General features: G+C 33.6%; 2 protein-coding genes across 2 annotated transcripts; both read right to left on the bottom strand.

The window, feature by feature from the left end:
• Window positions 1–14521: 14521 nt before the first annotated feature.
• LOC129878795 (uncharacterized) lies at window positions 14522–17806 on the bottom strand. Its single transcript, XM_055953484.1, has 4 exons — window positions 17468–17806; window positions 16598–16809; window positions 15643–15904; window positions 14522–14899 (listed from the first exon to the last, which is right to left on the bottom strand). Exons 1-4 carry the CDS (start codon window positions 17717–17719, stop codon window positions 14597–14599), a joined length of 1029 nt encoding a protein of 342 aa, XP_055809459.1. The 5' UTR covers window positions 17720–17806; the 3' UTR covers window positions 14522–14596.
• Window positions 17807–25807: 8001 nt separating this feature from the next.
• Window positions 25808–26866, bottom strand: LOC129878811 (uncharacterized). Its single transcript, XM_055953485.1, has one exon. It carries the CDS (start codon window positions 26724–26726, stop codon window positions 25971–25973), a length of 756 nt encoding a protein of 251 aa, XP_055809460.1. The 5' UTR covers window positions 26727–26866; the 3' UTR covers window positions 25808–25970.
• Between the last annotated feature and the right edge of the window lie 752 nt (window positions 26867–27618).

Here is a 27618-nt window from a genome sequence, read left to right on the forward strand (position 1 = left end):
CTCAAATAATCCAGTGTGACCTACTAAAATATATATTGTCCAGCTCACATGTTTGGTATAAAATTATCTTCTGTTCACTTTTTGTCCCCCAAATATCTTGAAGTTAATTTTTTAACTCAAAAATATCTTTATTTCTAACAACCCACACTTATTAGGTGGATGAGAAGACAATATTATATTAAATCTCATAGTTTAAGGAATCTTATTTGTTAGAAGAAATTTAAAATTACTTAATATATGAGCTCATTTGATTGACTTGTTTTGGGTTCCACAGTAAAATCACCTCCTCCTTATATGATTAATCACTACTGTCGGTCGCTACCATAGGCCCTTATTCGTTAGAATAAATTTAAAATTACTTAATATATGAGCTCATATGATTGATTTGTTTTGGGTTGCACAGTAAAATCACATTCCTCCTTATATGATTAATCACTATTGTAAGTCGCTACCATATCTGTCACTTTTATTGTTATAATTATATTCACTGTCATTACCATCACTATCATCATCTCCACCACCACTATCAGCTACAACATCATTATAACCAATCTTTACTACCAACCACCTTTAACATCACATCTAGCACCACCACCAACTGCCATCAATGCCATTTTTAACTTTGGTCCGCCAACACCAACAACTACCAACATCAACAATTTTATCATCAATATCACCATCACTATCAACCGCCACCATCACTATCAAACCAATCTAATATCAATTTTTTTCCAATTTTAATTCTAATCGATTCTTTCGATTTTTCTGCTTAATTTATGAAAATATTCCTTCCACTCAAATAATCCAGGGTGGGGTCTACTAAAATATATATTGTCCTGCTCACAGGTTTTGTTAGTACATAGAGATAATATTTTTTAATTCGACAATAAAAAATTGCACTAATCAAACTCATGTCCGTCTTTTTTGCTAAACAGAATCTATTAAACTCATAGTTCATTAAATATTGTTTATAAATGTCAACTAGTTATTGCTCCCAAATATTTAATCATTTGATAAAAGTAAGTATAAAAGCAAGAGAAAGCATCGTATATATAAAATTTCATTAATTAAATAGTAATAAAGCAAACTTAGTTAATTTATGGTTGCACGTATTAATCCGTCTATTATATACACAAAATACACAATTTAGATAATGACTGAGATGCTATGGATAAAGCTAAATACATTGATAGTATAACGATCATTTTCCCAATTTTAATTTACATACATATGTAGTGTTATTGCATTAAAAATCATGAATTCGCTGTTGAATTAGTATATATATAAATGTGTAACGGCTCACTAGGTCGTTTGAGTACTAGAGCTTCTTATTTTATGAAAGACTCACTCCATAAATTTTTTAATGGGTATTTTGGACTGTTCTATAACTACGGTTATTTAGTTGAGGGGTAACTTTAGATAGCTAATTTAATTAATGGGCCAAAGTGATGATTTATTTAATACCCTATACAACTTATCTCATATTATTAAAATAAGTTAGGGGTATTTGTCACTTTTAATACACAAGAGTTTTACAAAAGAAAAGAAAAGAAAAAGGAGAAGAAACTATCTACACAAACGAAAGTGCGGCGGCACAACCGAACAAGGAACAATCGGTGCGTGCTTCAGGTAATGGCTCTTCATTCTTGTTGTGTATATTAGATGCTAGAATAGGCACCATACATATTGGTATATTATTGGTTCAATTTAGTGTTGCTTGCAAAAGTTATGAATTGGAATCTGCACAACGTGAAATCATCTAGTTGGGTGGATTAAATTGTTATATGTAGTGAAAAATAAATAGTATATTTATTGGTCAGAAGAAGAATAGTGGTGAGTAATTGTTACAGATTTGAAGTTTGAAGGTTAGAGGAACAAATATGATATTGAAGTTGAAGTGGAGGCAATTCTAATGTAATCATTAGATAATGATTGGATGGAATATATTTGTGAATTGGGTCTGCAAATTGATTTATTGATGGGTTATTAACTTTTCGTTACTTTTTGTTTTAACTTATTTTTATAGTTATCATATTATGATTTATGTTTTGATATATTGAGATAGGTAATTAACTAATAAGTGTATTATATTATATGGATACTATTAAAGTTATGTTATTTGGAGGAATTGAGACTTAACCCTTGCTTAAGATTTAGGAATATGAGACTTGAGATATTAGTTGGTATCAAAATTTAGGAATTGATTATAGATTTGGATGGGCTATTGAGTCTAGGCTATATATATAGTAATATGAGTGTTTATAGACTCGTGTACTTATGAATATTGTATATTTGATAGATTGAAAACGTTTTGAGACATCAAAGAAAGGAAAGACATTTGTGAATTAACCTGCTTGGATTCGGTTATTTGGTTGAGGTAGGTTATGATTTATTGTATATCATAGATAGACTCTTAATAGCGATTGATAGTCATTCAGTAATGTGTGAAGCTTACTATACATTTAATTGTTATGGTTTGAATGGTTGATATGTTGTTGTGATTGGTCTGCAATCTCAAGACCGTGAAATCAATAATCTTGAACTTGTTCTATTAAAAGTGATGTCTTGAATAAAGAAGGCTTGATGAAATATTATTAATGAAGTGGATTGTGATAATAAAAAATGATAAATTAGTTATATTATTGGATCAGGTGTCACGAGCCGACACGATATATTTGGATCGGGTGTCGCGTTCCGACACGATAATATTAAAAGAAAACATATTAAAATGACTTAATACTACCCAATCTCAAATAACTCATTTTCCAAAAGAGCGTGGTGTGGAGGTCTGAGTCCTCATGTATACTTTGGATATTGTTGATTGATTACGTAACTGTTTCATTGTGTTGTCACTTGATCTTGATCTTGTTGTTTGCCACCTGTTAAGTGTTATAGTTGATTTCCTACAGCATATTGATTTCTATTTCGAGTCGGCCGATAATACCTACTCAGTACATGTTGCCCCGTACTAACCCCTACCTGTATTTTACTTTGCTTTATTTTGTGGAGTACACCGAGTGTACCATCGACTTCGAATCGCCCTCAGCTCTAGCCAATGTCCGATATATTTAGGTTCTAGGGTGAGCTATTCCTTCTAGCTCGTGTTGGATTCTCTCGGGCATGGCATGATATCCTTAGTTTTTGGACACATTAAGCTATTTATTTTATTCTGGTGTTTGATATTTTTAGATTTAGAATTTTAGAATTAGATATCCTTGAAGTGATGACTTTTAGGTTTTGGAAGAACGTATGTAATAGACTTTCGTGGTTTTATTATTTTTTACTCTTATAAATTGAGTTTCAGCATTATTGTCACATTTTATAAGTTGGAGTTTGTATCATTGATTCTCCCATCAAGGAGGTTAAGTGTGGGTGCCACTCATGTCTCATTTTGGGTCGTGACAAAATGTGTTCTTTAAGTTTGATTAATATAACTTGTGTCCAAGAGACCAAATAGGTAGATTCTAAAGCTAAGGAGGTATACGGGTATAAGTTTTGGTTCTCTAGTAGATTGAAGTATAGGAATGGGGTAGGCATTTTAGTAGATAGTGATTTAAGGGATCAGGTGGTGGAGGTTAGGAGGGTCAATGATTGGATGATGTCGATTAAGGTGGTCGTTGAAGGGATCACGTTGAACATTATTAGTATTTATGCGCCACAAGCGGGCTTAAGCGAGGAGGATAAAAGGCGATTTTGGGAGGATTTTGACGAGTTAGTGGGAGGTATACTGCCTACTGAGAAGCTTTTCATGGGAGGTGATTTCAATAGGCACATCGGGTCTATTTTGGGAGGGTATGATGATGTGCATGGAAGCTTTGGCTATAGAGACAGAAATGGAGGAGGAGTTTCACTTTTGGATTTCGCAAGAGCTTTTGGGTTGGTGATAGCCAATTTAAGTTTCTCAAAAAAGGAGGACCACTTGGTAACCTTCCATAGTTCGGTGGCTAAGACTCAAATAGATTTCTTACTCCTTAGGAAGGATGATAAAGGTCTGTGCAAAGACTGTAAGGTCATTCCGATCGTCAACCTTACGACCCGATATAAGCTTTTGGTGATGGATTTAGGGATCAAGATGACGAGGAAGAAAAGGGTCGGGGATGACCGACCTAGGATCAGATGGAGGAGTTTGACCACTGCTAGTGACCTAGAGAGGGGAGAGAAATTAAAGGATATGAGGGCCTGGGATAGTAGTGGAAATACGAACAGTATGTGGGATAGGACGTCTAGTTGTATTAGGGTTGTAGCAAGAAAAGTATTGGGAGTGTCGACAGGTAATCATAGTCGGCATCGAGGGGATTGGTGGTGGAATAAAAATGCAACGAAAGGTGAAAGCAAAGAAGATGACATATGCGAAATTGATAGAAAGCAAGAATGAGGTGGAGAAGTGGATGAATAGGGAACTTTATAAGATAGCGAAGAAGGAGGCAAAGTCGACGGTTTTGATGATAAAAACGGTAGCTTTTGAATGCCTTTATACTAAACTAGAAAAGAAAGGCGGAGATAGAAAATTGTTCAGGCTAGCCAGGGGTGGGAGAGAAGGGAACGCGATGTAGATCAAGTGAAGTGCATTAAGGACGAGCATGAAAAAGTATTGGTAGAGGAAACCCTCATTAAACAGAGATGGCAGTCATACTTCCATAAACTCTTAAATGAAGAAGGGGACAGAGAGATTGTATTGGGAGATTTGGAACATATAGAGAGGCATCACGATTTTGAGTGTTGCAAAAGTATTATGATCGAAGAGGTTAAGGATGTTGTGCATAGGATGCGCTGGGGAAGAGCGATCGGATCTGATGAGATTCTTGGGGAATTTTGGAAGAGCGTGAGCTCAGTAGGTTTGGATTGGCTGACTAGGTTATTTAATGTCATCTTTAAGATGACAATGTTGACCGAAGAATAGAGGTCGAGGGTAATGATCCCTTTATATAAAAACAAGGGGTATATCCAGAGCTGCAACAACTATAAAGGTATCAAGCTTCTAAGCCATACTATGAAAGTGTGGAAAAGAGTGGTGGAGATGAGGGCGAGGAGAGGCGTGTCTATTTCAGAGAACCAATTCAGATTTATGCTGGGACGTCAACTACAGAAGCCATCCATCTTATTAGGAGACTGGTGGAGTAGCATAGAGAGAGGAAGAGAGACTTGCATATGGTATTCACTGACCTAGAAAAAGCTTACGATAAAGTCTCACGAGAGATACTATGGAGATGTTTGAAGGCTAAAAGTGTACATGTGGCGTACATTAGGGTGATCAAGGACATGTATGAGGGTCCCAAAACTAGGGTAAGGACAGTAGGAGAGGACTCAAAGCACTTTTCAATTGTGATGGGGTTGCATCAAAGATCAGTTCTTAGTCCATTTTTATTTGCCTTGGTGATGAATGGATTGACGCGATAAATTCAAGGTGAGGTTTCATGGTGTATGCTTTTCACATATAACATAGTCCTGATCGATGAGACTCGTAGCTGAGTTAACGCTAAGTGGAGGATTGGAGACATATCTTAGAGTCTAAAGGATTTAAGTTAAGTAGGACCAAGACAGAGTACTTAGAGTGCAAGTTCAGTGAGATACATCAGGAGGTTGGCGCGGAAGTTAGGCTTGGTGACCAGGCCATCTAAAAGAAAAGTAGTGTCAAGTATCTTGGGTCTATCATACAAGGCAGCGGAGAGATTGACGATGATGTCACACATCGTATTGGGTCAGGGTGGATGAAATGGAGGCTTGCTTCCAGTGTACTATGTGGCAAGAAGGTGCCACCACAACATAAGGGCAAGTTCTACAAAGTGGTGGTTAGACCAGCTATGTTATATGGGGTGGAGTGCTGGCCAGTTAAGGTCTCTCACGTTTAAAAGATAAAAGTTGCCGAGATGATAATATTGAGATAGATGTGTGGGCATACCAAAAGCAACATGATTAGAAATGAGGCTATTCGGGATAAGATAGGAGTAGACTCGGTGGAAGACAAGATGCAAGAAGTGCGACTGAAATAGTTTGAGGAGAGACACAGATGCCCTAGTGCAGAGGTGTGAGAGGTTGGCCATGGATGGTTTCAGAAGAGGTAGGGGTAGGCCAAAGAAATATTGGGGAGAGGTGATTAGATAGGACATGGCGCAGTTATAACTTACCGAGGACATGACCTTAGATAGAAGGGTGTGGAGGACCCATATTAGGGTAGAAGGCTAGTACAAAGTCTTATTATTCTTCCTTATTAGTAGGCGCATTAGAGCACTATAATTTTTTGTGCTCTGATTTCTGTTATTATATACTACTCTATGTACTTTGATTACTCTATTCTATCTGCATCATTTTTTTATTTGCTTTCACATAACGCTTTAAACTTCTTGTACTTCTTAGCAGTATCTAACCTTTTTTTATGATTCTATTAAGCCAAGGGTCTCTCGAAAACAATCGTCCTACCTTGGTAGGAGTAAGGTCTGCATACACTTTATCCTTCCTAGACCCCACGTTGTGGGATTTTACTGGATTGTTGTTGTTGTTGTTGTAGTTAGGCAAATATCTTGCTAACAATATTCGTGACTAAATGCTAAATACAAAGATTGATACTAATAGCTAAAACTAAGGAGCCTAAATATATGCTTGCTATAAATACAAAAATATAAAAATACAATAATAATTAGAATATATTTAAAATATATTATTAAAGGCATAATATATTTTAACATATTCTAACACACACCTTTAGTCGAAGCGGGAGGTTATCTTATGCTTAGACTGTCCCAAAAATCATTAAATAAAATGTGCGGAATTCCTTTTGTGAAAATATCAGCAATTTGGTAACGAGACGGCATATGCAGCACATATACTTCGCCACAAGCCATTTTCTCAGGAACAAAGTGAATATCCATCTCAATGTGTTTAGTGCGTTGATGTTGAACTGAGTTATCGGATAAGTATATTGCACTCACATTATCACAATAAACTAGGGTTGCCTTTTGAATGAGACAATGCAACTCTAGTAGTAGGTTTCAGTTCAAGCATGAATCAGAAACAATATTAGCAACACCCTTGTACTTCGCCTCTACACTACTGCGGGAGAGAGTAGGTTGCCATTTGAAAGACTAAGAGACCAGATTATCCCCAACAAAAACACAATACTCAAAAGTAGAACGACGGATGTCAGGACACCCACCCTAATCATCATCTGTATAAGAGATAAGTCAATTAACTGAGGATTTGTATAAATACAAATTGTGGGTTAAAGTACCCTGAAAATAACGTATAATACGCTTGAGGGCACGCATATGCTCATTAGTCGGAGCATGCATATGAAGACAGACTTATTGCACAGCATATGAAATGTCTGGCGAGTGAATGTGAGATACTGAAGAGCATCTGCAAGACTACGATACTTAGTCAGATCATCATACGGAGTATCTGCTGTTGCATTAAGTTTAGACTTAGTGCCAACAGGAGTAGAACAGAGACTGCAGTTAGATATTTCGATACGTTCAATAATTTTTGTAGCATATTATGTCTGAGATAAGAAGACACCGTGGGTATTACGAGTGACAACAATACCCAAGAAGAAACTCAGATGACCAAGATTTTTTATAGCAAATTTAGAAGACAAGAAAGCCGTAATATGCTTACGAAGATGGTCAGAAGAAGTTGTAAGAATAATGTCATCCGCATATAACAGAATATAAGTAATAACAGAACCATTTTTGTAAACGAACAAAGAGTGATCTGACTTACTATGAGAGAACTCAATGGTAGCCACAAAATTAGTAAATCTTTGATACCAATCCCGAGGAGCCTGTTTTAACTGTACAAAGACTTTTTCAGAAAACAAACATAGTCTAAAAATTATTTGCTATGAAAACCCATGGGTTGATACATATAAACTATTTCATTGAGACGACCATATAATAAAGCATTCTTGACATCCATTTGATGAATGGGCCAAGATTTAGAGAGAGCAATGCTGAGAACTGCTCTAATAGTAGTCGGTTTAACCATGGGGCTAAACGTTTCATCACAATCAATGTCCTGCTATTGTGTATTTTTGTCACCAATAAGACGGGCTTTAAAACAGTTAAAAAAACCGTCAGAATTATGTTTATGATGAAAAATCTACATAAACCGAATAACATTCACATTAGGTGGCCTAGGCACTAATTCCCAAGTCTTATTTTCAATTAAAGCATTAAATTCATTCAAAATTACACTTTTCCAATTATGATCACGAAGAGCACTAATAGAATTTTTTGGAATAGGAGAAATATCAATAGTGATCGTAGTTGGAAGAGTATCTGGGGTTGGGTTTAAAAATGCCATTAGATGCATGAGTGGTCATGCGGTGTGAAATGGGGTTAGTAGGCCTAGAAATATTGTAAGGAGGGGTCAAAATAACTGAGCTGGGTGTAGGAGATGATGGTCCGTGGACACCACTACTTGAGGTAGTGGCGTCATAGAGAGAAAGAGAGGGAGTGGACTGCTGTAGCTGTTGGGCTAAAAGAGAAGCAGCATGAGGTAAGGTGTGATCTGGGCCCGTGTGAGACTGCGACCCAGATTAAGAAAGAGAGGCCAAATTTATTTTGGGCTGCACAGGTTGGTCCGGTTGATTAGGTGGGTTAGTTTGTAATGTAAGTTGAGTGGAATTTTATGACAAATGATATATTAAATGAGAATTAATAGTGTAACTAAAAATATCATAATCCGAATGTTTTATTTTGTGAAATTTAGAGAATGGAAATTCAGTTTCAACAAAACAAATATGACGACGGATTATGATTTTACCACTAGACATGTCATAGCATTTTGAACCACGATGATTAGGAGCCGGACCTAAATAAGCACAAGGAATGGACCTTTCTTGTAATTTATGAATAGTAGATTAGGAGAATAATGAGAAACATAAGCAACCAAAAACATGCAAATCCGAATAATCCGGATCACTTTGATATAAGATTTGAGCGGGTGAAATCTATTCAATACCTTGAAAGGAAAGAATGTTGAGAAGATATGTGGCCATAGAGAGTGTATGATGCCAAAATGATAGTGGCATAGATGCATGAGCAAGAAGAGTTCGGATGATATTATTGATGGATTTTATGTGTCTTTCAGCCTTGCCGTTTTGAGGAGAGGTATGAGGGCATGAAAGACGGAAAAGCATGTCGTGTTTCTCAAAAAATCTATAAAAATGCCATTTATGTACTCCGTACCATTATTACACTGAAATGTCTTAATATTATGTTTAAATTGAGTTTTGACTAGAGCATGAAAAACTAAGAGAAGGTGTTTGAGTTTAGAATTCTTGGCAATAGGAAATGTCCACAGAATTTACTATAGTCATCAAGAAAAAGAATATAATAACAATGACCGGAAGTACTAACAATGGGAGAAGTTCAAAGATCACTATGAATAATATCAAACGGAAGAAAAGTATATGAAACTAAATCATAAAAAGGTAGCTTACAATGTTTTCAAAGATGACAAGAAGAACAAAAAGTTTTACAAGTCTTATTACAATCAATAAACTTTTTACTACAAAGAGACTTAAGTATATTATCGTCAGGATGACCTAGACGATTGTGCCAAATATCCAAAGGCAAAGCAGTAAAAGCAGATTGATTGGTGGACGAAATGGCTTGAGAGTTAGAGAAAAGTGGATATAAATCTCTAGTGCTATCACATCTCATTAGTCTGTTCTCCGTCTGTAAGTCATTAAGAGAGAAACCAAAAGGGTCAAATGATATAAAAAACATATTATCTGTGGTAAATTTACGAACTGAGACTAGATTTTTGATGAGTTTTGGAGCATGTAACACATTGTTTAAGGTCAATGATGGATATGGTGGAGGAAAAATAGTGCGACCGTGATCAATAATTGGAATTAAATGACCACTATCGATAATAATGTTATGATTCTTATTGCTTGAATTAAAATAAGAAGAGAGAATACATGCATCCACCATCATGTGAGATGTAGCACCGGTATCCATGTAGTAGTTCCCATCGGGTTGAGAAAATGAAAGAGCATGCATAGCGACCTCAATATCGATGAGTGTGTAGCTAGGAGCAATAGGTGCAAGAGCATTGAAAGATTAAGGTCTGGGCCCAAATATGCCTGGCCCAGAGGTTGAAGGGCATTGGGCCCCTGGATTGGGCCTTGGCTACCACTAGAATGTTGGAAATGGGCAAGGAGGCACTGTCCAACCTCTCCAACCAGGCTGCCACCTCGGCTGCCACTGTGGTGGTGGGCCCTGCTAATGTGGCTGCCACTGGTGCTACTGATGTGGCGGCTGACTTGGACTGAGTCCACTTGGGCTTTGTTGAGATGTTTTTTTCTTGCCATTTAATTTCGAATTATTCCTGTTTTTATTATTGTTGTTTCTTTTGTTGCTAGCAGAGGAGTCATTCAAAGAGGAAGAAGGTGCGGCAACCATGGCAGCGCTATCGGCCCGATTTTTGGACACATCATTTTTATGAGATTGGCGAGCCTTTATGGTACGCTTAGTCATTTTCAACTTGGAATGACAACTTTCAAAGAGGGGCAATGACTCTTGATTTTATATAAAATCCACCATACTACTATACGCCTCCAGTAAGGAGCCGGTAAGACGTAAAACCAGGCGACTATTAGTCACCGAAGCATCAACATCAGTCAACCTGTCAGCCAGAGATTGTAAATAATTACAATAACTGTCAATTGAGATGAAATATTCAAAAATAGCATTCATAAAGTCCTTTTCGAGATGGGTGGCTTGGGAGGCTTTGTTGTCTTGAAAAAGAGATTCAAGACAGTTCCACGCGCCCTCTGCCATGTCATTGCATTTGAGGATATCCAGAAGAAGATCAGGAGCAATGGTAGTGTAAATCCATTGTAATATAACAGTATCCAAACGCTTTCAAAGAGCCGGATTAGCCGATTTAGCCGTAGTGTAGGCAGCCAGAGCTGTTGCTTCCATGGGTGGAACCAAATGATCATAAATGTCACAACCCAACTCCGTAGGCCATGACTGATGCCCGAGTTGGGCACTCATATATATCCTTAGCCCCACTTAGCGTATTAGCAGAATAAACAAAAGTAGAAATCGAAAAGGGGTCGTTAGAGAGCGCATGAGAACAGATGTAGCACATGAGGGCCGTTAAGGCCATCACGGAACACAAAGACTAAAACATATATACAGAACCCACATCACAAGTCTATAGACCTCTACAGAATGCTAGCCTAGTCATATGATGGGACAGGGCCCTATCGTACCTCTGAATAAACAAACATATATATCAAATGACCAATATCAAAAGTTAGGCTCCGAAACAATGGAGCACTTCCAATATCACTGAGTGGAAACCCTAAGCTGACGGATTTCCAAAATTAACATCTGTACCTGCGATCATGAAATGCAACCCCCTAAAGAAAGGGGGGTCAGTACGACATATGTACTGAGTATGTAAAGCATGGACTGTAACAAGTAAATCCATTACCAGAACAGAAGGTATAAAAGTGAGCTAAATATCCAGAATATCAAAATGTTGTTCATAACCACAGATAATGTATGCAGAAAAACATATGTCATATTCGGCCCCATTATGGGACGCGGTAAACAAAACGTGGTCGCCGCCCCGTCACTGGCGCCACAGCACAACATACATCCAAAGTAGAGAATATCTCCATAACAGATCATATCATATCAGATGGTCATATCATATCATATGTGTACATGGCACATCATAACTCCACAAATCCCATGTACAGGTCGTAGCTGCCCCCTTACATCGGGGCACGACGAATAATGCAGAGAAGTACACATAATAACAAAATCTGACCTGGGTTCGATGAAGGAAGCATTGAGGCATCCACGAGTGGAGTAATGAGAAACTATATGCAATTTAAATCATATTTGAGACTCGATGGAATAATCAAAATAAGCTTTCGTTCAAAATCGAGACAAGAGTCATATCTAGTACCTTTTGAAAGTCACTATGGACTATATCAAAATAGAACTTCTGGGAATTATATACACGTATCAAGGCATAACAAAATATCTTTTGAAAGTCGAGAAATTGACCATCCTAGTGGCTCTAAGAATAGGAACTTCTTTGGAATTATATGAAAGTCATATACTTGTTTCATAAAAACCATGCCAAAAAGGGAGATTAGCTTTATCTATTTATGCCCAAATCATGCTAAGAGAAGAAAACGTTAGCTTTACATACTTATGACAAAGACATGCTAAAAGAAAGTATAAGCCTTACATACGTATGCCAAAACATGCCAAAATAAGGAAATGTTAGCTTTACATACTTATGCCAAAGACATGCTAAAAGAAAGTATAAGCCTTACATACGTATGCCAAAATATGCCAAAAGAAGGAAACGTTAGTTTTACATACCTCTTACGGATTTCTCTTAACACGTTCGCCTCGTCGTCTCTTGAACCTATTTAACATGAAAGTAATACGAGTATCAACAACTCTTGACCTTTCAGCATCTTAAGTTGCACACGAGTATCCATAGAACTCATTTCCTCGCTCGTCTTCTCGACTAGTTTTTTAGCTAGTTAAGGCGTTAACGAAAATCGGGTAGCACCTCCCCTATAACATGCCCTATCCAAATTTCCAATTACTTTCCTAATTACTACAGTCAACCAACAAAAACACCTGCAGTATATATATAAGCGATTCACATCAACATGCACAATACAAACTCCAAATGACTCGCTCAAAATTACGATATCCAAAATAGGGTTTCTAGTCTTTATTTCTCAAAACCTTTAATTGTACGAAATAATGGGTCGTGTGGATGCAACCAGCAGAACCCACACCTCTTTTAGAATCCTTTTAGGCCCTGCAACACACCCCGACACACCTACAGCAGCACACCACAAGCACAACACTTTGCTTCGACTACAATTTAACTATAGCGACTCCAATTTAGTTTGTTTTGAATCGTCGAGCATATTTATGGAATTTTCATATTTCCAGCTACTTACACAACGTGTAACACACTTCATAACAACACCATAAACTCCAAATTGAAAGAAAAGGTCTTACCTTACCCTAAATTGGCCAAAGCTTGCCAAAACTCGCCTCGGAAGTTCCTTAATCGCGGCTGAAATGTTGTGGCTGTTTGCTATTCATTTTGTGCTGCTCCAAACCATAACTTTACATTATTAACACCTTTATCTCATATCCAAACCCTTACCAAAACGTGGTAGAAGAGAACCAAGCCATACCTTACTAAAATTTGCTAAAACTTATCTCGGAAGTTCTCTTAACATGCTGAAAATTAGCGGACTATTTGTATCTCTTCCTTGCTGCCCCAAAATGATATTTTACGTTATTAAACATCGCTATATCACTTTAGGATACCTTAAATAATTAATTCATGGAGAAAAAATGGAGGCCTTACCTTGGCCTAGCTAGTGCCGTAGCTTCCTCTCTATGCCTCCAACGTTTTTCTCTTCTTTTTTCAAGGACAAACATGCTGAAAATGAGATATACTCCAGCATATAACATATATATACACCTCCTTAGGAGGTGACACGTGGCAGCCCCCTAGGCCGCCACCTCAATCATGCATCCAATCCAAAAATGCCACGTGGCAGCGTGGGACCCACCTCAAGTAGGTGTGTCACCTACTTGGTCCAAGTAGGTGCATCACCTGCTTTCTTCCAAGTAGGTGCATCACCTACTTGCTTCCGAGTAGGTGCTATGCCTCCTTTCGCTTCTTTCGTGGGTTCGCAACCTCGTCTCAATGCAATCCTTGCTATGCAAGCTCGACGTGTACTCAAGTAGCTTAGTATGTAAAATGTCCAGCAATTAATAATTCCAACAGTAGTGATTAATATTGACATAATAGAAGTAATCACAAGTAAGTCGAGTGCTACGACTCACTACTTGACCTCCAACTTTTTCCGGATTCTTATAACCCTATTTCCAATCTTCTCTATTATGGATTATCTCCTTCTCCTTTCCTTAGGATTATTTTATAGCGTTATAGATTATCCGACTCATATGACGACTTCTAAGAAACTTAAGAGCTTTCCCAGAAACTTAAGAAGCATTCCAAGGTACAAAAGTACGGGGTGTAACAATAAAGATCATAAACCCTAGCAGGATTGATGAACAGAGTAGACCAAGAATGATACAAGTCTTGCTCATTGTCTAATATTACGGGCATGAGAGACTTAATATTAGTGACGGTGAGAGCCAGATGAAATTTGGGCGAGTCTGCCATGAGAAGAGATGAGGCTAGGATTAGGAGATCGTACTAGTTTGATACCATGACGGAAATGAATTATGTCCTTGATTTCATTAAATTTGGTCAATATGTACAAATTACAAGATATTAATTAGGCAAATATCTTGCTAACAATATGACTAACTACTAAATACAAAGATTGATACTAATAAATAAAACTAAGGAACCTAAATATATGCTTGCTATAAATATAAAAATACAATATTAATTAAAATATATTCAAAATATATTATTAAAGGCATAATATATTTTAACATATTCTAACAGATAACAAACAAAAAGGAACGTAGACAATCATAAGATAATACATTGTCACATATTATTATCATAAAATTAAAGCAATCTAAGATTCACTAATATTAATCAACTACCTTTTCTCATTATTCAATAGGGCCTTCCATATATCATATTTTATACTATCATCACCACAAGGAAACAAGTGTCCAGCATCTTGTAGCTCATGATAATTTATCCATGGATTGTTTTTTGCAATAAATCTTTGTAATTTAACAGACACAATTCCATCTTCAACTCCATGCCATAAATGTACATTGCCTTCATTATTAGAAAAAGGATTTTTCATATCCATTGGATCAAATTCAGGTTTACCAAAACCAATAATTAGGTCTCTATGAAGTGACTCAAATTCTCCTTGTTGTGTAACATATGCCTGCATATAATTAAAAGAGCATCAAATAATTTACTAAATCTTATATTTACAATTACTAAAAAAAAAGTTGTTTGGTGTACGAAACACTCCAGTTCATATAGGATGTGATGAGAAAGAGTGAACCCGAACCCTAATTTATCGAGTAATTATTGAGAAAAATTATCATCACTAAAAGAATAGAACTTCGGGTTGATGTTTCTGATGGAAACGATTGAATATCAGTCGAAAATGTTATTGACGAACCAAATTTTATTTTCGATCGAACGTATGTTGGTAAATTCTTGTTTTTTAGTAGTTGAATTTTATCGAGTACGTAGTATATCGCGGCATGAAGTTATATTTAAGAAACAAAGAAAGATTTTGTAAAAATTGAAAGTTGGATGACCATTCGAGAAGTTCAAAACTCTAGTGTGCCAGGAGACCTATCATGCCATGTCATATTTTCGGTTCTCGATCAAAATTTTATTTTTTGACTAAATGATTTTCTGAGATGATAGGATTAGTTAAGTTGAATGATTTTATAATGACAAAAAAGGCGACGTTACTCCGTAATTAGTTTAAGCTGAATGATCATTTGAAAAATTAACTCAATATCAAAAAGCTACATTGCTCATGGACTCCTGTGTCAAATCCTCCAAGAAATACATAATTCTTGAAGAATCTTACACGCGCCCGGCGATATTTTTGTAGAGTCCGAACAACAGACAATAAATTAAATAAATTAAAAGGACAGAATTATGTACCTGCTGAAGTTGCATCTCATCAAGTGAAGAGGCAATTTTGAGATCTTTTTGTAACAATTTAAATTCCCCAGTAATAACACTAAATCCAGGAAAATATTGTTGTGTGTTCCACCAATACATAAGCCATGGGGCATAATATGCAACTTGATAAATCCATTGGTCTCTAATTAATTGTTTATCATAAGCTTCTTTAGTCAAATTTGATGGAAATCCAGGCCACCAATAATTAATTGCTGGTGCTAATAATGCAGCTCCTGCTAATCTATGTATACAAAAAAAATATATAAAAAAATATTAAGATTCGATTTAATTTATATATACCAAAAGTCTTTATACTATTAATGTAATTTAACTTATTATACCAGGTTACTTTTTATTTATTCTACGCTACGAATCAATATTTATCAAATGAAGTTTATTTGCAAATACATTTAAATGACCAAGTGTATATATTTCTTACACCAATTTCCAGATTTGTAATTGAAAAATAGTCACAAATTTAAAAATCATTGAAAAATAACTAATTTTTTTAAAAATTCACGACAATGTCATGAATTTCGAAATTAAAAAGGCAAAACTCCCATCACAATATCCTGAATGAATTTCAACGCACAGTCATGAAATTTCACTTATTGAAGTTCAAAATTCATGATAGATAATTAAATATCTTGAATTTTTTCACCTACTTAAGTTTAAAATCCATGACACTATCATTATGTTTCCACATCAAAGTGGCTACTTCCTATAATGAGTTTTTTAACACCGACTATTTTTTTCAAAAATCGATCTAAAAAGTGGTTAGCCGATACTATTTTCACACACTTTAACATTCAAAATAGAGCTTTTTTACACAAAATCCAATTTAATTAAGCTCCAAAACAGACATCGAACATCAAATAGAAAACAAATATATCAAGAAAATGACATATTAGTAGTAGTATAATTTGATGTTTACCTTTGAGGTATGTACTTTAGACAACCCCAAACAAAGTGTCCACCCATTGCAAATCCAATAACATAGAATTTATTTCCAAATTCCAATTGATCAGCAAGTTCTTCAATATCAAGAGCTAAACTTTTAAAACTTCTTTTTGGATGAGGATCACTTTTACCATATCCTGGTCTATCAAATGACACAAAGTATACCCCTAATTCTTCAATTGCTTGCTATAACCAAAAAAAGAAAAAATTAGTCTGATTTTTCTAAAAATATCTTCAACCAAGCCTTGAAAAAATATGGAAGATTGAAGGTATTTTAGGTATGACGAAAAATATTTTTCCAAAAAATAAATCGCTTTCCAACATTTTCCAGCAGAATCTTTGTGTTGAAGAGAATAAAACATTAGTCTAATTTTTTGAAAAATATCTTCAATCAAGTATTAAAAAAATGTAGAAGATTGAGAGTATTTTTGGTATGACAAAAAATATTTTACGAAAAACAAATCGTTTTCAAATATTTTTCACGAGAATTTTTGTCTTGAAGATTTTTGGAGACTAGCAAAAACTGGTCACTAAAAATAAATCGTTTTCTAACATTTCATAATCAAATCTTTTATAAATATTTTTTTTTCTAAAATAATATTTTTCATTCTTAAACTAAACACCGGATAACATTTTTCAAAAAGTAAGTTATATTAAAAAAAAAAAAAAATCTGACAAACATCTAATCGAAAGTCCATCAGAATTTAGCTCATCGATAACATTTTCGATGAATTTCATAATTGTTTCCTAAAAAAAAATTCCTGTTCTTTTTAGCCGTGAATGACTTCCATCACATCAAATACGCCTGAAATAATTCAAATATATATATAAGTTTTATACATACCGGAATTATAAGTGCTGCTTCAAATTTGCTACCACCAAAGCTATGAACATATATAACATTATACTTAGCAATATTTTTGGGTACACCATATTCTTTGTACACCAAATTCCTTCCATCTCTAAGTTTAATTGTTGGTGTTCGCGATGGAACACCAGCAATGCTACAATTTCTTGGAGGAGGAGGAATAATAGCTCGATAAATTAACGCTAGAAGTACCACCGGTAAAGCCAATAGTACAACTTTCTTCATCATCGTTGAAAACAATTATTAATATAACTCAGAATTTTTGTTCATCTAGTTATAATATAATAATAACAAAGTTTTTTGAGAGGATTTAGAGTACCAACATAAATAGCTGGTTACTCAGAATGTGTTTGTCTTTATTTAATAATAGCAAAATTTTGACAGCCCAATGCCCCCACCACCATGCAACAATATTTCGTTTATAATTATACGATATCTGATATTCATTTATTTGATTAATTTAAATTTGTATTTAAAAGCAAATTTAGGAGGGCAAGAAGAGTTTTATTCAAATTTTTTGGTAAAAAATTACATAATATATATAAGGTAATTTTTTGTATTTGTGTACATATATATTAATTTTGAATATCCTGAACAAAAAATAAAATGTAGCGCAATGTTTTGCCTTTCAAATTGTTCCCTTCGTTTAGGGTTTGAACCTCATTGTGAGCATTACGTTTTTATTTTATTTAATTACGAGAATAACTATTAGCCTGACCCAATCTTTTAGTATTAATTAAATATTTTTTAAAAAAATACTGAAATAATTGATTTAATCCCAAAAAAATCAAACTCTGAACCCGCCACTATTTGTATCGCTTAAGTCTTATTAAAAAAAAAAGAGTGTTTCTTAGTAGGATTAATTTTCTTTTTCATTTTCAATACTTTAATACAAGGCTATTAATTAAAAATAAAGAAGTCGATATATTCTATTCATTTTATCAGATGGTATCAAACATTTTAATTAAATATACATTTGTTGCTCTCTTTGATAGACCCTTCAAGAACGTTATTAATGCTAGTGTAAATAAAATATTTCATTTGTTTTAAAATTATTTTTTGTTAGTTCATTTTAAAAAAAGATTTACATCTTTTTTGAAAAGAGTTCCTGTCAGGAGGACTGATTACCCGCCCTTTAAGAAAGATTCCCAAGCCACAAAAACTTCTTCTAATTATATCAATATTGAAAAAATAAAATTTTGAAATTTATATAATATAAATCTCAAAAAATAAAAATATCACATAAATTAGGACAAAAAAAATAATATTTAATTTCTTTTTGAATATTTATAGAGTTTCATTTATTTGTCTAGTTGCTCTTGTCTCTTAGCTTTATATATACGTACCTTTTTTTGTAGTAGTAGTAGTTGAAATGATGACTAATTATACACACATAAATTATTGGCAACGACAATAATTTGTGATAGAATATATAATAATGTCTTAATAACTATTTTTTTCTTTCATATATATTAAAAAATAGTATTTTGATCAGCTTATGCACATTTCGATAATGTCATTAGATATGTTTTGCCTCTTAAATAGGTATTTGATAACCTTATCTTTACCAAGATAAAGAAGTTATTTTCGATAGATTGTCGGCTTGAATAATGGATCAATATTTTAGTTTCATTTTGGTAACAAGTTTACATAGTTTCTTTTCGTATTCGTAATGGTAATGGACCAATATTTCCTTTTCATATTCGTAACGAGTCTACTTAGTTTGTACTAGCTCCATATTCTTTATATAGATAAGAAATTCGCTAAATATTTAAATATGAATTCAATTATTATTTTTATCATATTATAAACTACTTGATCAAGGTCGATGCAGGAAACAATAAATTTCAAATAATTAATTCGATCGGAATTAACGCTAAAATCAATTAGAGAAATGAAGATTCTTGGCATACTTCTAGAAGTGTACCAGCTAAAAAAATAAGTAATTATTAAAATAAGAAAAAGAAAGAAAAGAGAATGAAGATTTAATAATTCAGGTGGTACAGACAGATGAATATGGGAAACAAGAAATATAATATTTTTTTTATACCACTTGGTGCTGGTTATATCTTTTATTTAATAACTTAGATTAATTTTCATAAGATTTATAATGATAATTGTGAATTATAATAAGTTAATTAATATGAGATTAGGTGAAATAAGCTCTTTTCTTCATCCTATAAGTTAATTATTGGATGTAGATGTTGTGCACGAGCAACATGTGGATTTTGGATGCAATTTTTAGGTAAGGTTATCTGAATTCAATAAAAAAAATAAAAATTGAACATAGAATATATGTGAAAAATATACTAAATTAATATTAATACATTTTAAATATAAACTCATAACTCTAAAAGTATGACTACTAGGTCACACGGAGTCCAACTAATCCGAATTCGCAGGTGACTGAAAGCAGAACTGGAGTTCAGTACAACTTAGCATATGAATAAAGAAGTGATTACAGAAAGAGAGAAGTGAAGAACCAGAACAACTAGCAAAGCCCACAAGATTTTGATGAAGTTCACGTAAGAGTAGCCCGATGCATAAAGTATCTTATGTTCGTACAAGGTCCAAGGAAGGGCCTCTATCAAAAGGAGATATAAATGTAGGAAAAATTATCTTTTTACACATATTCTAATATCATATTTAGTTGTATTCCCTATTATACCAAAAAATATCCAAAATCTCTCTTTTTCCTTTAACTCTCTCTCCCTCACTGATACATCACTCTTCCTCCCAAATCCTCGCCTAAATTCGCTCCTCTTCATCAGTTTTTGAGATTTTGAATTTCTGAGTACATCTGTTACTCAATTTCAAGGTTCTAACTAAGGTATATTTAAATTTTTCCTTATCTGGAATCTCACTTCATCCTCATTCAAATTAATTTCTCCTAAAATTTGTATCGTTTGATTTCTTCTGTAAATCTTTGAAAAATCTTCTAAAATTGGTATCCTTTGCTTTCTTCTGTAAATTTTTGTATTTTTTTAACTCATATCTTTAATGATATGGAATCTGTTCATGATCTCACACAGTTGAATAAAAATCAAGGAATTCTTATTTCACCTGGTTCTGATTCATCTTGGGAAAGTTACGACGAGGTTACATCCAAACATCGTAACGATCCAACAGTGATGGATAAGCTACGTGAGAAATTGAAGTCGAAAGCTCCAGTTCAACATGCACCCAAAGAACTAGACAACAAGATTGAAAGGGTTACAACACACCCTAATCTTCCAAAGGTATGGGTTCAATTAAGTTTTTTATTTTTAATGCCGTTTTTATGAAGGTTTTTTTATTCTGATACATATTGTTTATGTATCAGATTCTCATGTATCAAGCGTTAACGCTTCTGATACATAGTGTTTTTTTAAAATGTCATTTTTTCTCGAGATATACTACTTCTGATACATCGTGTTTAAGTATCAGTTTCTATTATATCAAATTTTAATGATTCTGATACATCTACATTTATGTATCAGATTATAATTTATGAAGCCTTATTGCTTCTGATACATCTTCTGTATGTATCAGATTCTCATGTATCAAATAATTTAATACGTCTGATACATCGTATTTATGTATCAAGTTCAAGTTGTATTTAATCATTTTTATATCAATGTAGAAAATGAAGTACGTCATCAAGAAGATCCCGTCCCACCCCTTCAGTTATCACAGGATATACATAACTGATGAAGCAACAAATTGCAGAAAATAAACTTCACATATATGTATCAGAACTCATGTATCAAATACAGATCTAATATATGAGAATTGATGTATCAGTATATAATTATCACATGATATAACTAAATGATGAAGCAACAAACTGCAGGAATCAAGCTTCACATATATGTATCAGTACTTATGTATCAACTACACAATTGATGTATCAGAACTGATGTATTAGTATATAATTAGCACAGGTTATACCTAAATGATGAAGCAACAAACTGCAATAATTAAACTTCACATATATATAGCAGTACTTATGTATCAAATACACAACTAATGTATCTATACTGATGTATCAGTATATAATTAGAACATGTTATACCTAACTGATTAATCAACAATCTGCAGGAAATAAACTTCATATATATGTATCAGAACTTATGTATCAACTGTAGAACTGATGTATCAGTATTTAATTAGCACATGTTATACCTAACTGATGAATCAACAACCCGCAGGAAATAAATTTCACATATATGTATCAGAAATTATGTATCAACTACAAAATTGATGTATCAGTATTTAATTAGCACAGGTTATACCTAACTGATGTATCAAAAATCTGCAAGAAATAAACTTCATACATGTGTATCACAGCTGATGTATCAACTACAGATTTGATGTATCAGAATTGATGTATCAGTATTTAATTAGCACATGTTATACCTAACTGATGAATCAATAATCAGCAGGAAATAAAATTCACATATATATATATATATATATATCAGAACTTATGTATCAAATACAGAACTGATGTATCAGTATTTAATTAGCACAGGTTATACCTAACTGGTGTATCAAAAAACTGCAGGAAATAAACTTCACACATATGTATCACAACTGATGTATCAACTACAGATCTGATGTATCAGAATTGATGTATCAGTCTTTAATTAGCACAGTTTATACATAACTGATGGATCAAAAATCTGCAGGAAATAAACTTCACACATATGTATCACAATTGATGTATCAACTTCAGAACAGATGTATCAGAAATGATGTATCAGTAAATAATTAGCACATGTTATACCTAACTAATGTATCAAATAACTATGTATCAAGTACTTATCTACTCAATCTACTATCCATAAATAGCTAATGTGTATTAATTATTCTACAGCTAAAGTTGATGTATCAGATACATAACTTATGTATCAGCAAAACTGGAAAAAAAATCGAAATCGACTTTGGTTTGAATTGATGCTCTATTTTTTGGCTTTAATATTCATGTACATAACTTTTGCTTTTTTAAACCAATTAATCTCATTAATTAGATAAGTAATTGATTTAAAGAACTAATCATACCTTATCTCAATCTACTATCCATAAATAGCTGATGTGCATTAATTATTCTACAACTAAATTTGATGTATTAGATACATAACTTATGTATCAGCAAAACTGGAAAAAAAATTGAAATCGACTTTGATTTGAATTGATGCTCTATTTTTTCCATTCGAGACGATGCTCTGTTTTTTGGCTTGAATCTTCATGAACATATCCGTTGCTTTTTTTAACAAATTAATCTCATTAATTAGATCAGTAATTCATTTAAAGAACCAATCATACCTTATATTAAGATACTATCCATAAATAGCTAATGTGCATTAACTATTCTACAGCTAAAATTGATGTATCAGATACATAACTAATGTATCAGCAAAACTAAAAAAAAAGTCAAAATCGACTTTGATTTGAATTGATGCTCTATTTTTTGGCTTTAATATTCATGTACATAACTTTTGCTTTTTTTAACCAATTAATCTCATTAATTAGATAAGTAATTGATTTAAAGAACTAATCATACCTTATCTCAATCTACTATCCATAAATAGCTGATGTACATTAATTATTCTACAACTAAATTTGATGTATTAGATACATAACTTATGTATCAGCAAAACTAAAAAAAAATTTGAAATCAACTTTGATTTGAATTGATGCTCTATTTTTTCCATTCGAGACGATGCTCTATTTTTTGGCTTGAATCTTCATGAACATAACCGTTGCTTTTTTTAACAAATTAATCTCATTAATTAGATCAGTAATTCATTTAAAGAACCAATCATACCTTATATTAAGATACTATCCATAAATTGTTGATATGCATTAATTATTCTACAGCTAAAGTTGATGTATCAGATACATAACTAATGTATCAGCAAAATTAAAAAAAAAGAAGTCAAAATCGATCTTAGTTTGAATTGATGCTCTGTTTTTTGGCTTGAATCTTCATGTACATGACTTTTGCTTTTTTTTAACCAATTAATCTCATTAATTAGATGAGTAATTGATTTAAAAATCAATCATACCTTATCTCAATCTACTATTCATAAATAACTGATGTGCATTAACTATTCTACAACTAAAGTTGATGTATCAGATACATAACTTATGTATCAACAAAACTGGAAAAAAAATTGAAATCGACTTTGATTTGAATTGATGCTCTATTTTTTCCATTCGAGACGATGCTCTGTTTTTTGGCTTGAATCTTCATGAACATATCCGTTGCTTTTTTTAACAAATTAATCTCATTAATTAGATCAGTAATTCATTTAAAGAACCAATCATACCTTATATTAAGATACTATCCATAAATAGCTAATGTGCATTAACTATTCTACAGCTAAAATTGATGTATCAAATACATAACTAATGTATCAGCAAAACTAAAAAAAAAAAGTCAAAATCGACTTTGATTTGAATTGATGCTCTATTTTTTGGCTTTAATATTCATGTACATAACTTTTGCTTTTTTTAACCAATTAATCTCATTAATTAGATAAGTAATTGATTTAAAGAACTAATCATACCTTATCTCAATCTACTATTCATAAATAGCTGATGTGCATTAACTATTCTACAGCTAAAGTTGATGTATCAGATACATAACTTATGTATCAGCAAACCTGAAAAAAAGGAAAAATCGAATAATTTTGGTACGATAAGGGATGTATAGTAATTAGACTTTTCCATTATGGGATTTAGGTAAAGTTCACATAAATGTAGGCAGTCTATCCTGACGCAAGCATCAGTTACTGATTCCACAACCTCTAGGTCACACAGAGACAACTTTATTGTTCTTTCAAAACTCTCATTTATAGACCATACAGAGAAAAGTACATAATTAGAGTTTCCACCAGACTCTTGATTAAGCAAAATCCATAGTCCAAAGATTTTAGCTCGTCTTAGAGCTACTTGTTGCAGAAAGAGGGGAAAATATACAGGCACAAGGACAGAAGCAAAATTTGACAGCAAACAGACAGAAATCATAACTACGTTCGACACAATTGAACTCAAAACAGACGAGGAAATAAGTCCGAGTCAACAGCCAGAAAGGAGAGAAACCAAGTAAAACTCATGATAGCATTGCATCCAACCTTATTTTCTCCGTCATATTACACATTAATGTATGTGTGCAGCCAAAGTTCTGAATTTCTGTACCATTAACTAGAAAGAAAGCTCATCCTTCACGCTACATGACCAGTACTGACCCCTTTTTAACCCTACAAACATTGTCGGATTATATTTGACACCTTTAAGAACAGTAAACGCAGGTATACCTGAATATATCAAATAAGATATTCTCTGCAAGCCTACTTATCCGATACACAACTTACAACTGAAATTTGGATCTTACAATAAGAACAACAGATTTTCAGAATACTCCCCTAAATCAGCTCAGAAAAGCTGAGACATTCTTTTAAATTTAACTGACAGCAAGCTTTGCTTTGTCAAAGCATTCATCTCATCACTGATTAAAACAAACTACTGACATAAACTACAGGAAGTGATTAGCAAAACACAATCATCAACAGAAGTTGCTTTTGGACCAGTTCAATCTCTATACACTAACCTATCCAAATATTTGGACTCACAACTAGGCTACGAACTTACTTGTAGTTAATACAACACAAAGTGTCATTCAATTGTTGGAAACACTAGAAATCTTCGAAAATTGAGGATCACAGATAGGAAATATAGCTCCACCATCTCATCCAAAAGGAATATACTTTGCTATAGTCTAAGAACCTATTCTTTGGTATGAAAAGTCTCATACGTTTTATTTGTTTATGTAGTCACTGCTGCTTTACCATCATTATGTCTGAATCTGAGATAGTCTACCATCACTAGTTGCAATTAAATTCTCTAACTAGAATATGCATGATAAACAGGAAGAGGGGTGACAAGGACATCTATCACCCTACTTTCTATAATATTTAAGAACTCAATCAATATTCACCACCATAACAGATGCCTTCCACCTGGTTTTTGTGCTTTCTTTTACTTACCTTTGCTCAGAGTGTACATCACAAAAAGACCACACCATTTTGCAACCTTCACACTAACCAAGCAAAATGGAGTATAACATCAACACATATCAACAACAGCACCACAAAATCTTCCTAATCTTTTTAATCAAATTTTAATGTTTTACACAGAAGAACGAAAAGACAAAGATAAAACAGTTCTAAACGCATACAAATTTGAAAACCAAAACTTGTTGTACAACACAATAACCATCTTCATTCACAAAAGGTTTATAACCTCTTAAAATTCAAACCTTTCAACAGATAACAACCAAACCAGAAGAAGTAAGTGAGATACCATAAAATTAACACTGCATAATTCAGTTTTCTACACTCCCCCTCAGTAACTAAGACAAAAAATGAATCCCAAATTAAATTGCAGGCTGCAAAATGCCAACTTTTTTCAGTTTAATTCCTTTCTGCAAATATCAAAATATCACAAGCAAAGAGAAAAGCATGTAAATTAGGAAACAAGCATACGCAATTAGCCCGCGATGTTCATCTCCATACGAAGCCAGCTCAACCAGAAGCCTTGTACAAACCCGCGTAGACCATACAACAAAAACTCCGGTCAACACCTTGATCACCAATCCACCAGGCAAAAACAGTGACAATGCTGCTAATATCACAATGGGTAACATACAATAACCGATCAAGCTGACACATCTATACAAATTCAAGTTCCCATTTCGACCAGCGAGCATATTAAACACTACATATAGAAACATCGAAGCCATTACAACCCAACCCAATATGATCCCAAAATGGATCTTTCCAGCTAGCAATTGAAACAACCCAAAAGCCATTAGAAAAATGAACGGCCCAGAAAGGTCACCATCTTCGTGAAGATCTGGTTTGATTCGAAATGGGTTGAGAATGGAAAGCGTCTTCTGGTAAATTTGTTTTGTATTAATCCCAAGCTCCTCTAGTAACGGCGGCTCATCTTCGAACCCAATTGAGCTGCCGCCTCCGCCTATGGTGGAGGCGGCGAACTGCGGAGTTGAAAATGAAGTTGATGCAGCTGCCGATCCGATGTCGAATGACATGAAGGGTATTCCAGGGTTTGAAGATCTCGGCGGCTGAAAAGGAGCCGTCGGTGGAGTGGCCGGAGGACGGCGTTGTTGTACACCGGGGTTTCCGTCGGAGGGGAAAATCACCGGAGGAACGTTGAATTGTTTCGCCATTGATCGGAGATCTGAAATTGCAGGAAATTAGGTTTTTTTTAGAGAGGTTGAATTGGAATTTGGGAATTGGAAGAGGAAAGGGCAAATGAATAAGACCCGAAATTTGAAGAAAGGTTCGGGTCGAAAAGGCACACTTCTCAAATTTTACGGGGCAACATGTTTTGACACCGTTATTTAACGTGTATTACTTTTCAATTTTTGACATAACATTATGTCTCAAGTTATTCAAGTTTAGATAAAGATATATGAGTTTTATGTAAGTATGATTAAAGTTCAACTCATGTAAAAAAATGACTAAATTTGAGGCAAAGTATTTGAACATAGTATATATGTACTTGAACTTTAATGATATGAAATTTCTCGTGCAATATTTGAAATTAAATTTTGTTAAAATTAACTTCAAATATTATATGTTTGAAGTGTCTAAATGAAACATATGCTAAAAAATATATAAACCACACACAAGATAAATGATGGCGTCGAAATTTGGATATATGTGCACTTTGCCCCTTTCCACATGCTTCATATACTTTTTTATTTATTTATCATTTAGTACTTGATATTTGTATTGAAATTCAATAATATTCAAAATTATTTCAAGATATTTCATATTAGAAGGCAAAAACTTCTTTAAAAAAATAATTACATACTCAAAATTCAAATCGAAACTTCTAATTAAAAATAAAGTACTTGGAACTTATCGTTTCACATTTATCGATAGCTTCATATGCTATTAAAATACCTTTAATAACTACAAAAAAACACTTAATAAATTATCAATAAACTAAAATTATACATGCTAGTAAATATTTTATACAGTATGATATATAAACATATCAAAATAGTAAGTACTAACAAATCTGAATTATGGAAGGAACCATATAGTATAAGT

This window comes from Solanum dulcamara, chromosome 2 (assembly GCF_947179165.1).
Source record: "Solanum dulcamara chromosome 2, daSolDulc1.2, whole genome shotgun sequence".
NCBI classification, from domain to species: Eukaryota; Viridiplantae; Streptophyta; class Magnoliopsida; order Solanales; family Solanaceae; genus Solanum; species Solanum dulcamara.

What these genes read in the sequence shown, in the direction of transcription:
- LOC129878795 (XM_055953484.1), bottom strand. Translation starts at nt 17,719, where the DNA reads ATGATGAAGAAAGTTGTACTATTGGCTTTACCGGTGGTACTTCTAGCG. An exon ending in CTAAAGTACATACCTCAAAG is followed by an intron (nt 15,905 to 16,597) that starts GTAAACATCAAA and finishes TTGTATACATAG; the next exon opens with ATTAGCAGGAGCTGCATTAT. An exon ending in ATGAGATGCAACTTCAGCAG is followed by an intron (nt 14,900 to 15,642) that starts GTACATAATTCT and finishes AATTATATGCAG; the next exon opens with GCATATGTTACACAACAAGG.
- LOC129878811 (XM_055953485.1), bottom strand. Translation starts at nt 26,726, where the DNA reads ATGGCGAAACAATTCAACGTTCCTCCGGTGATTTTCCCCTCCGACGGA.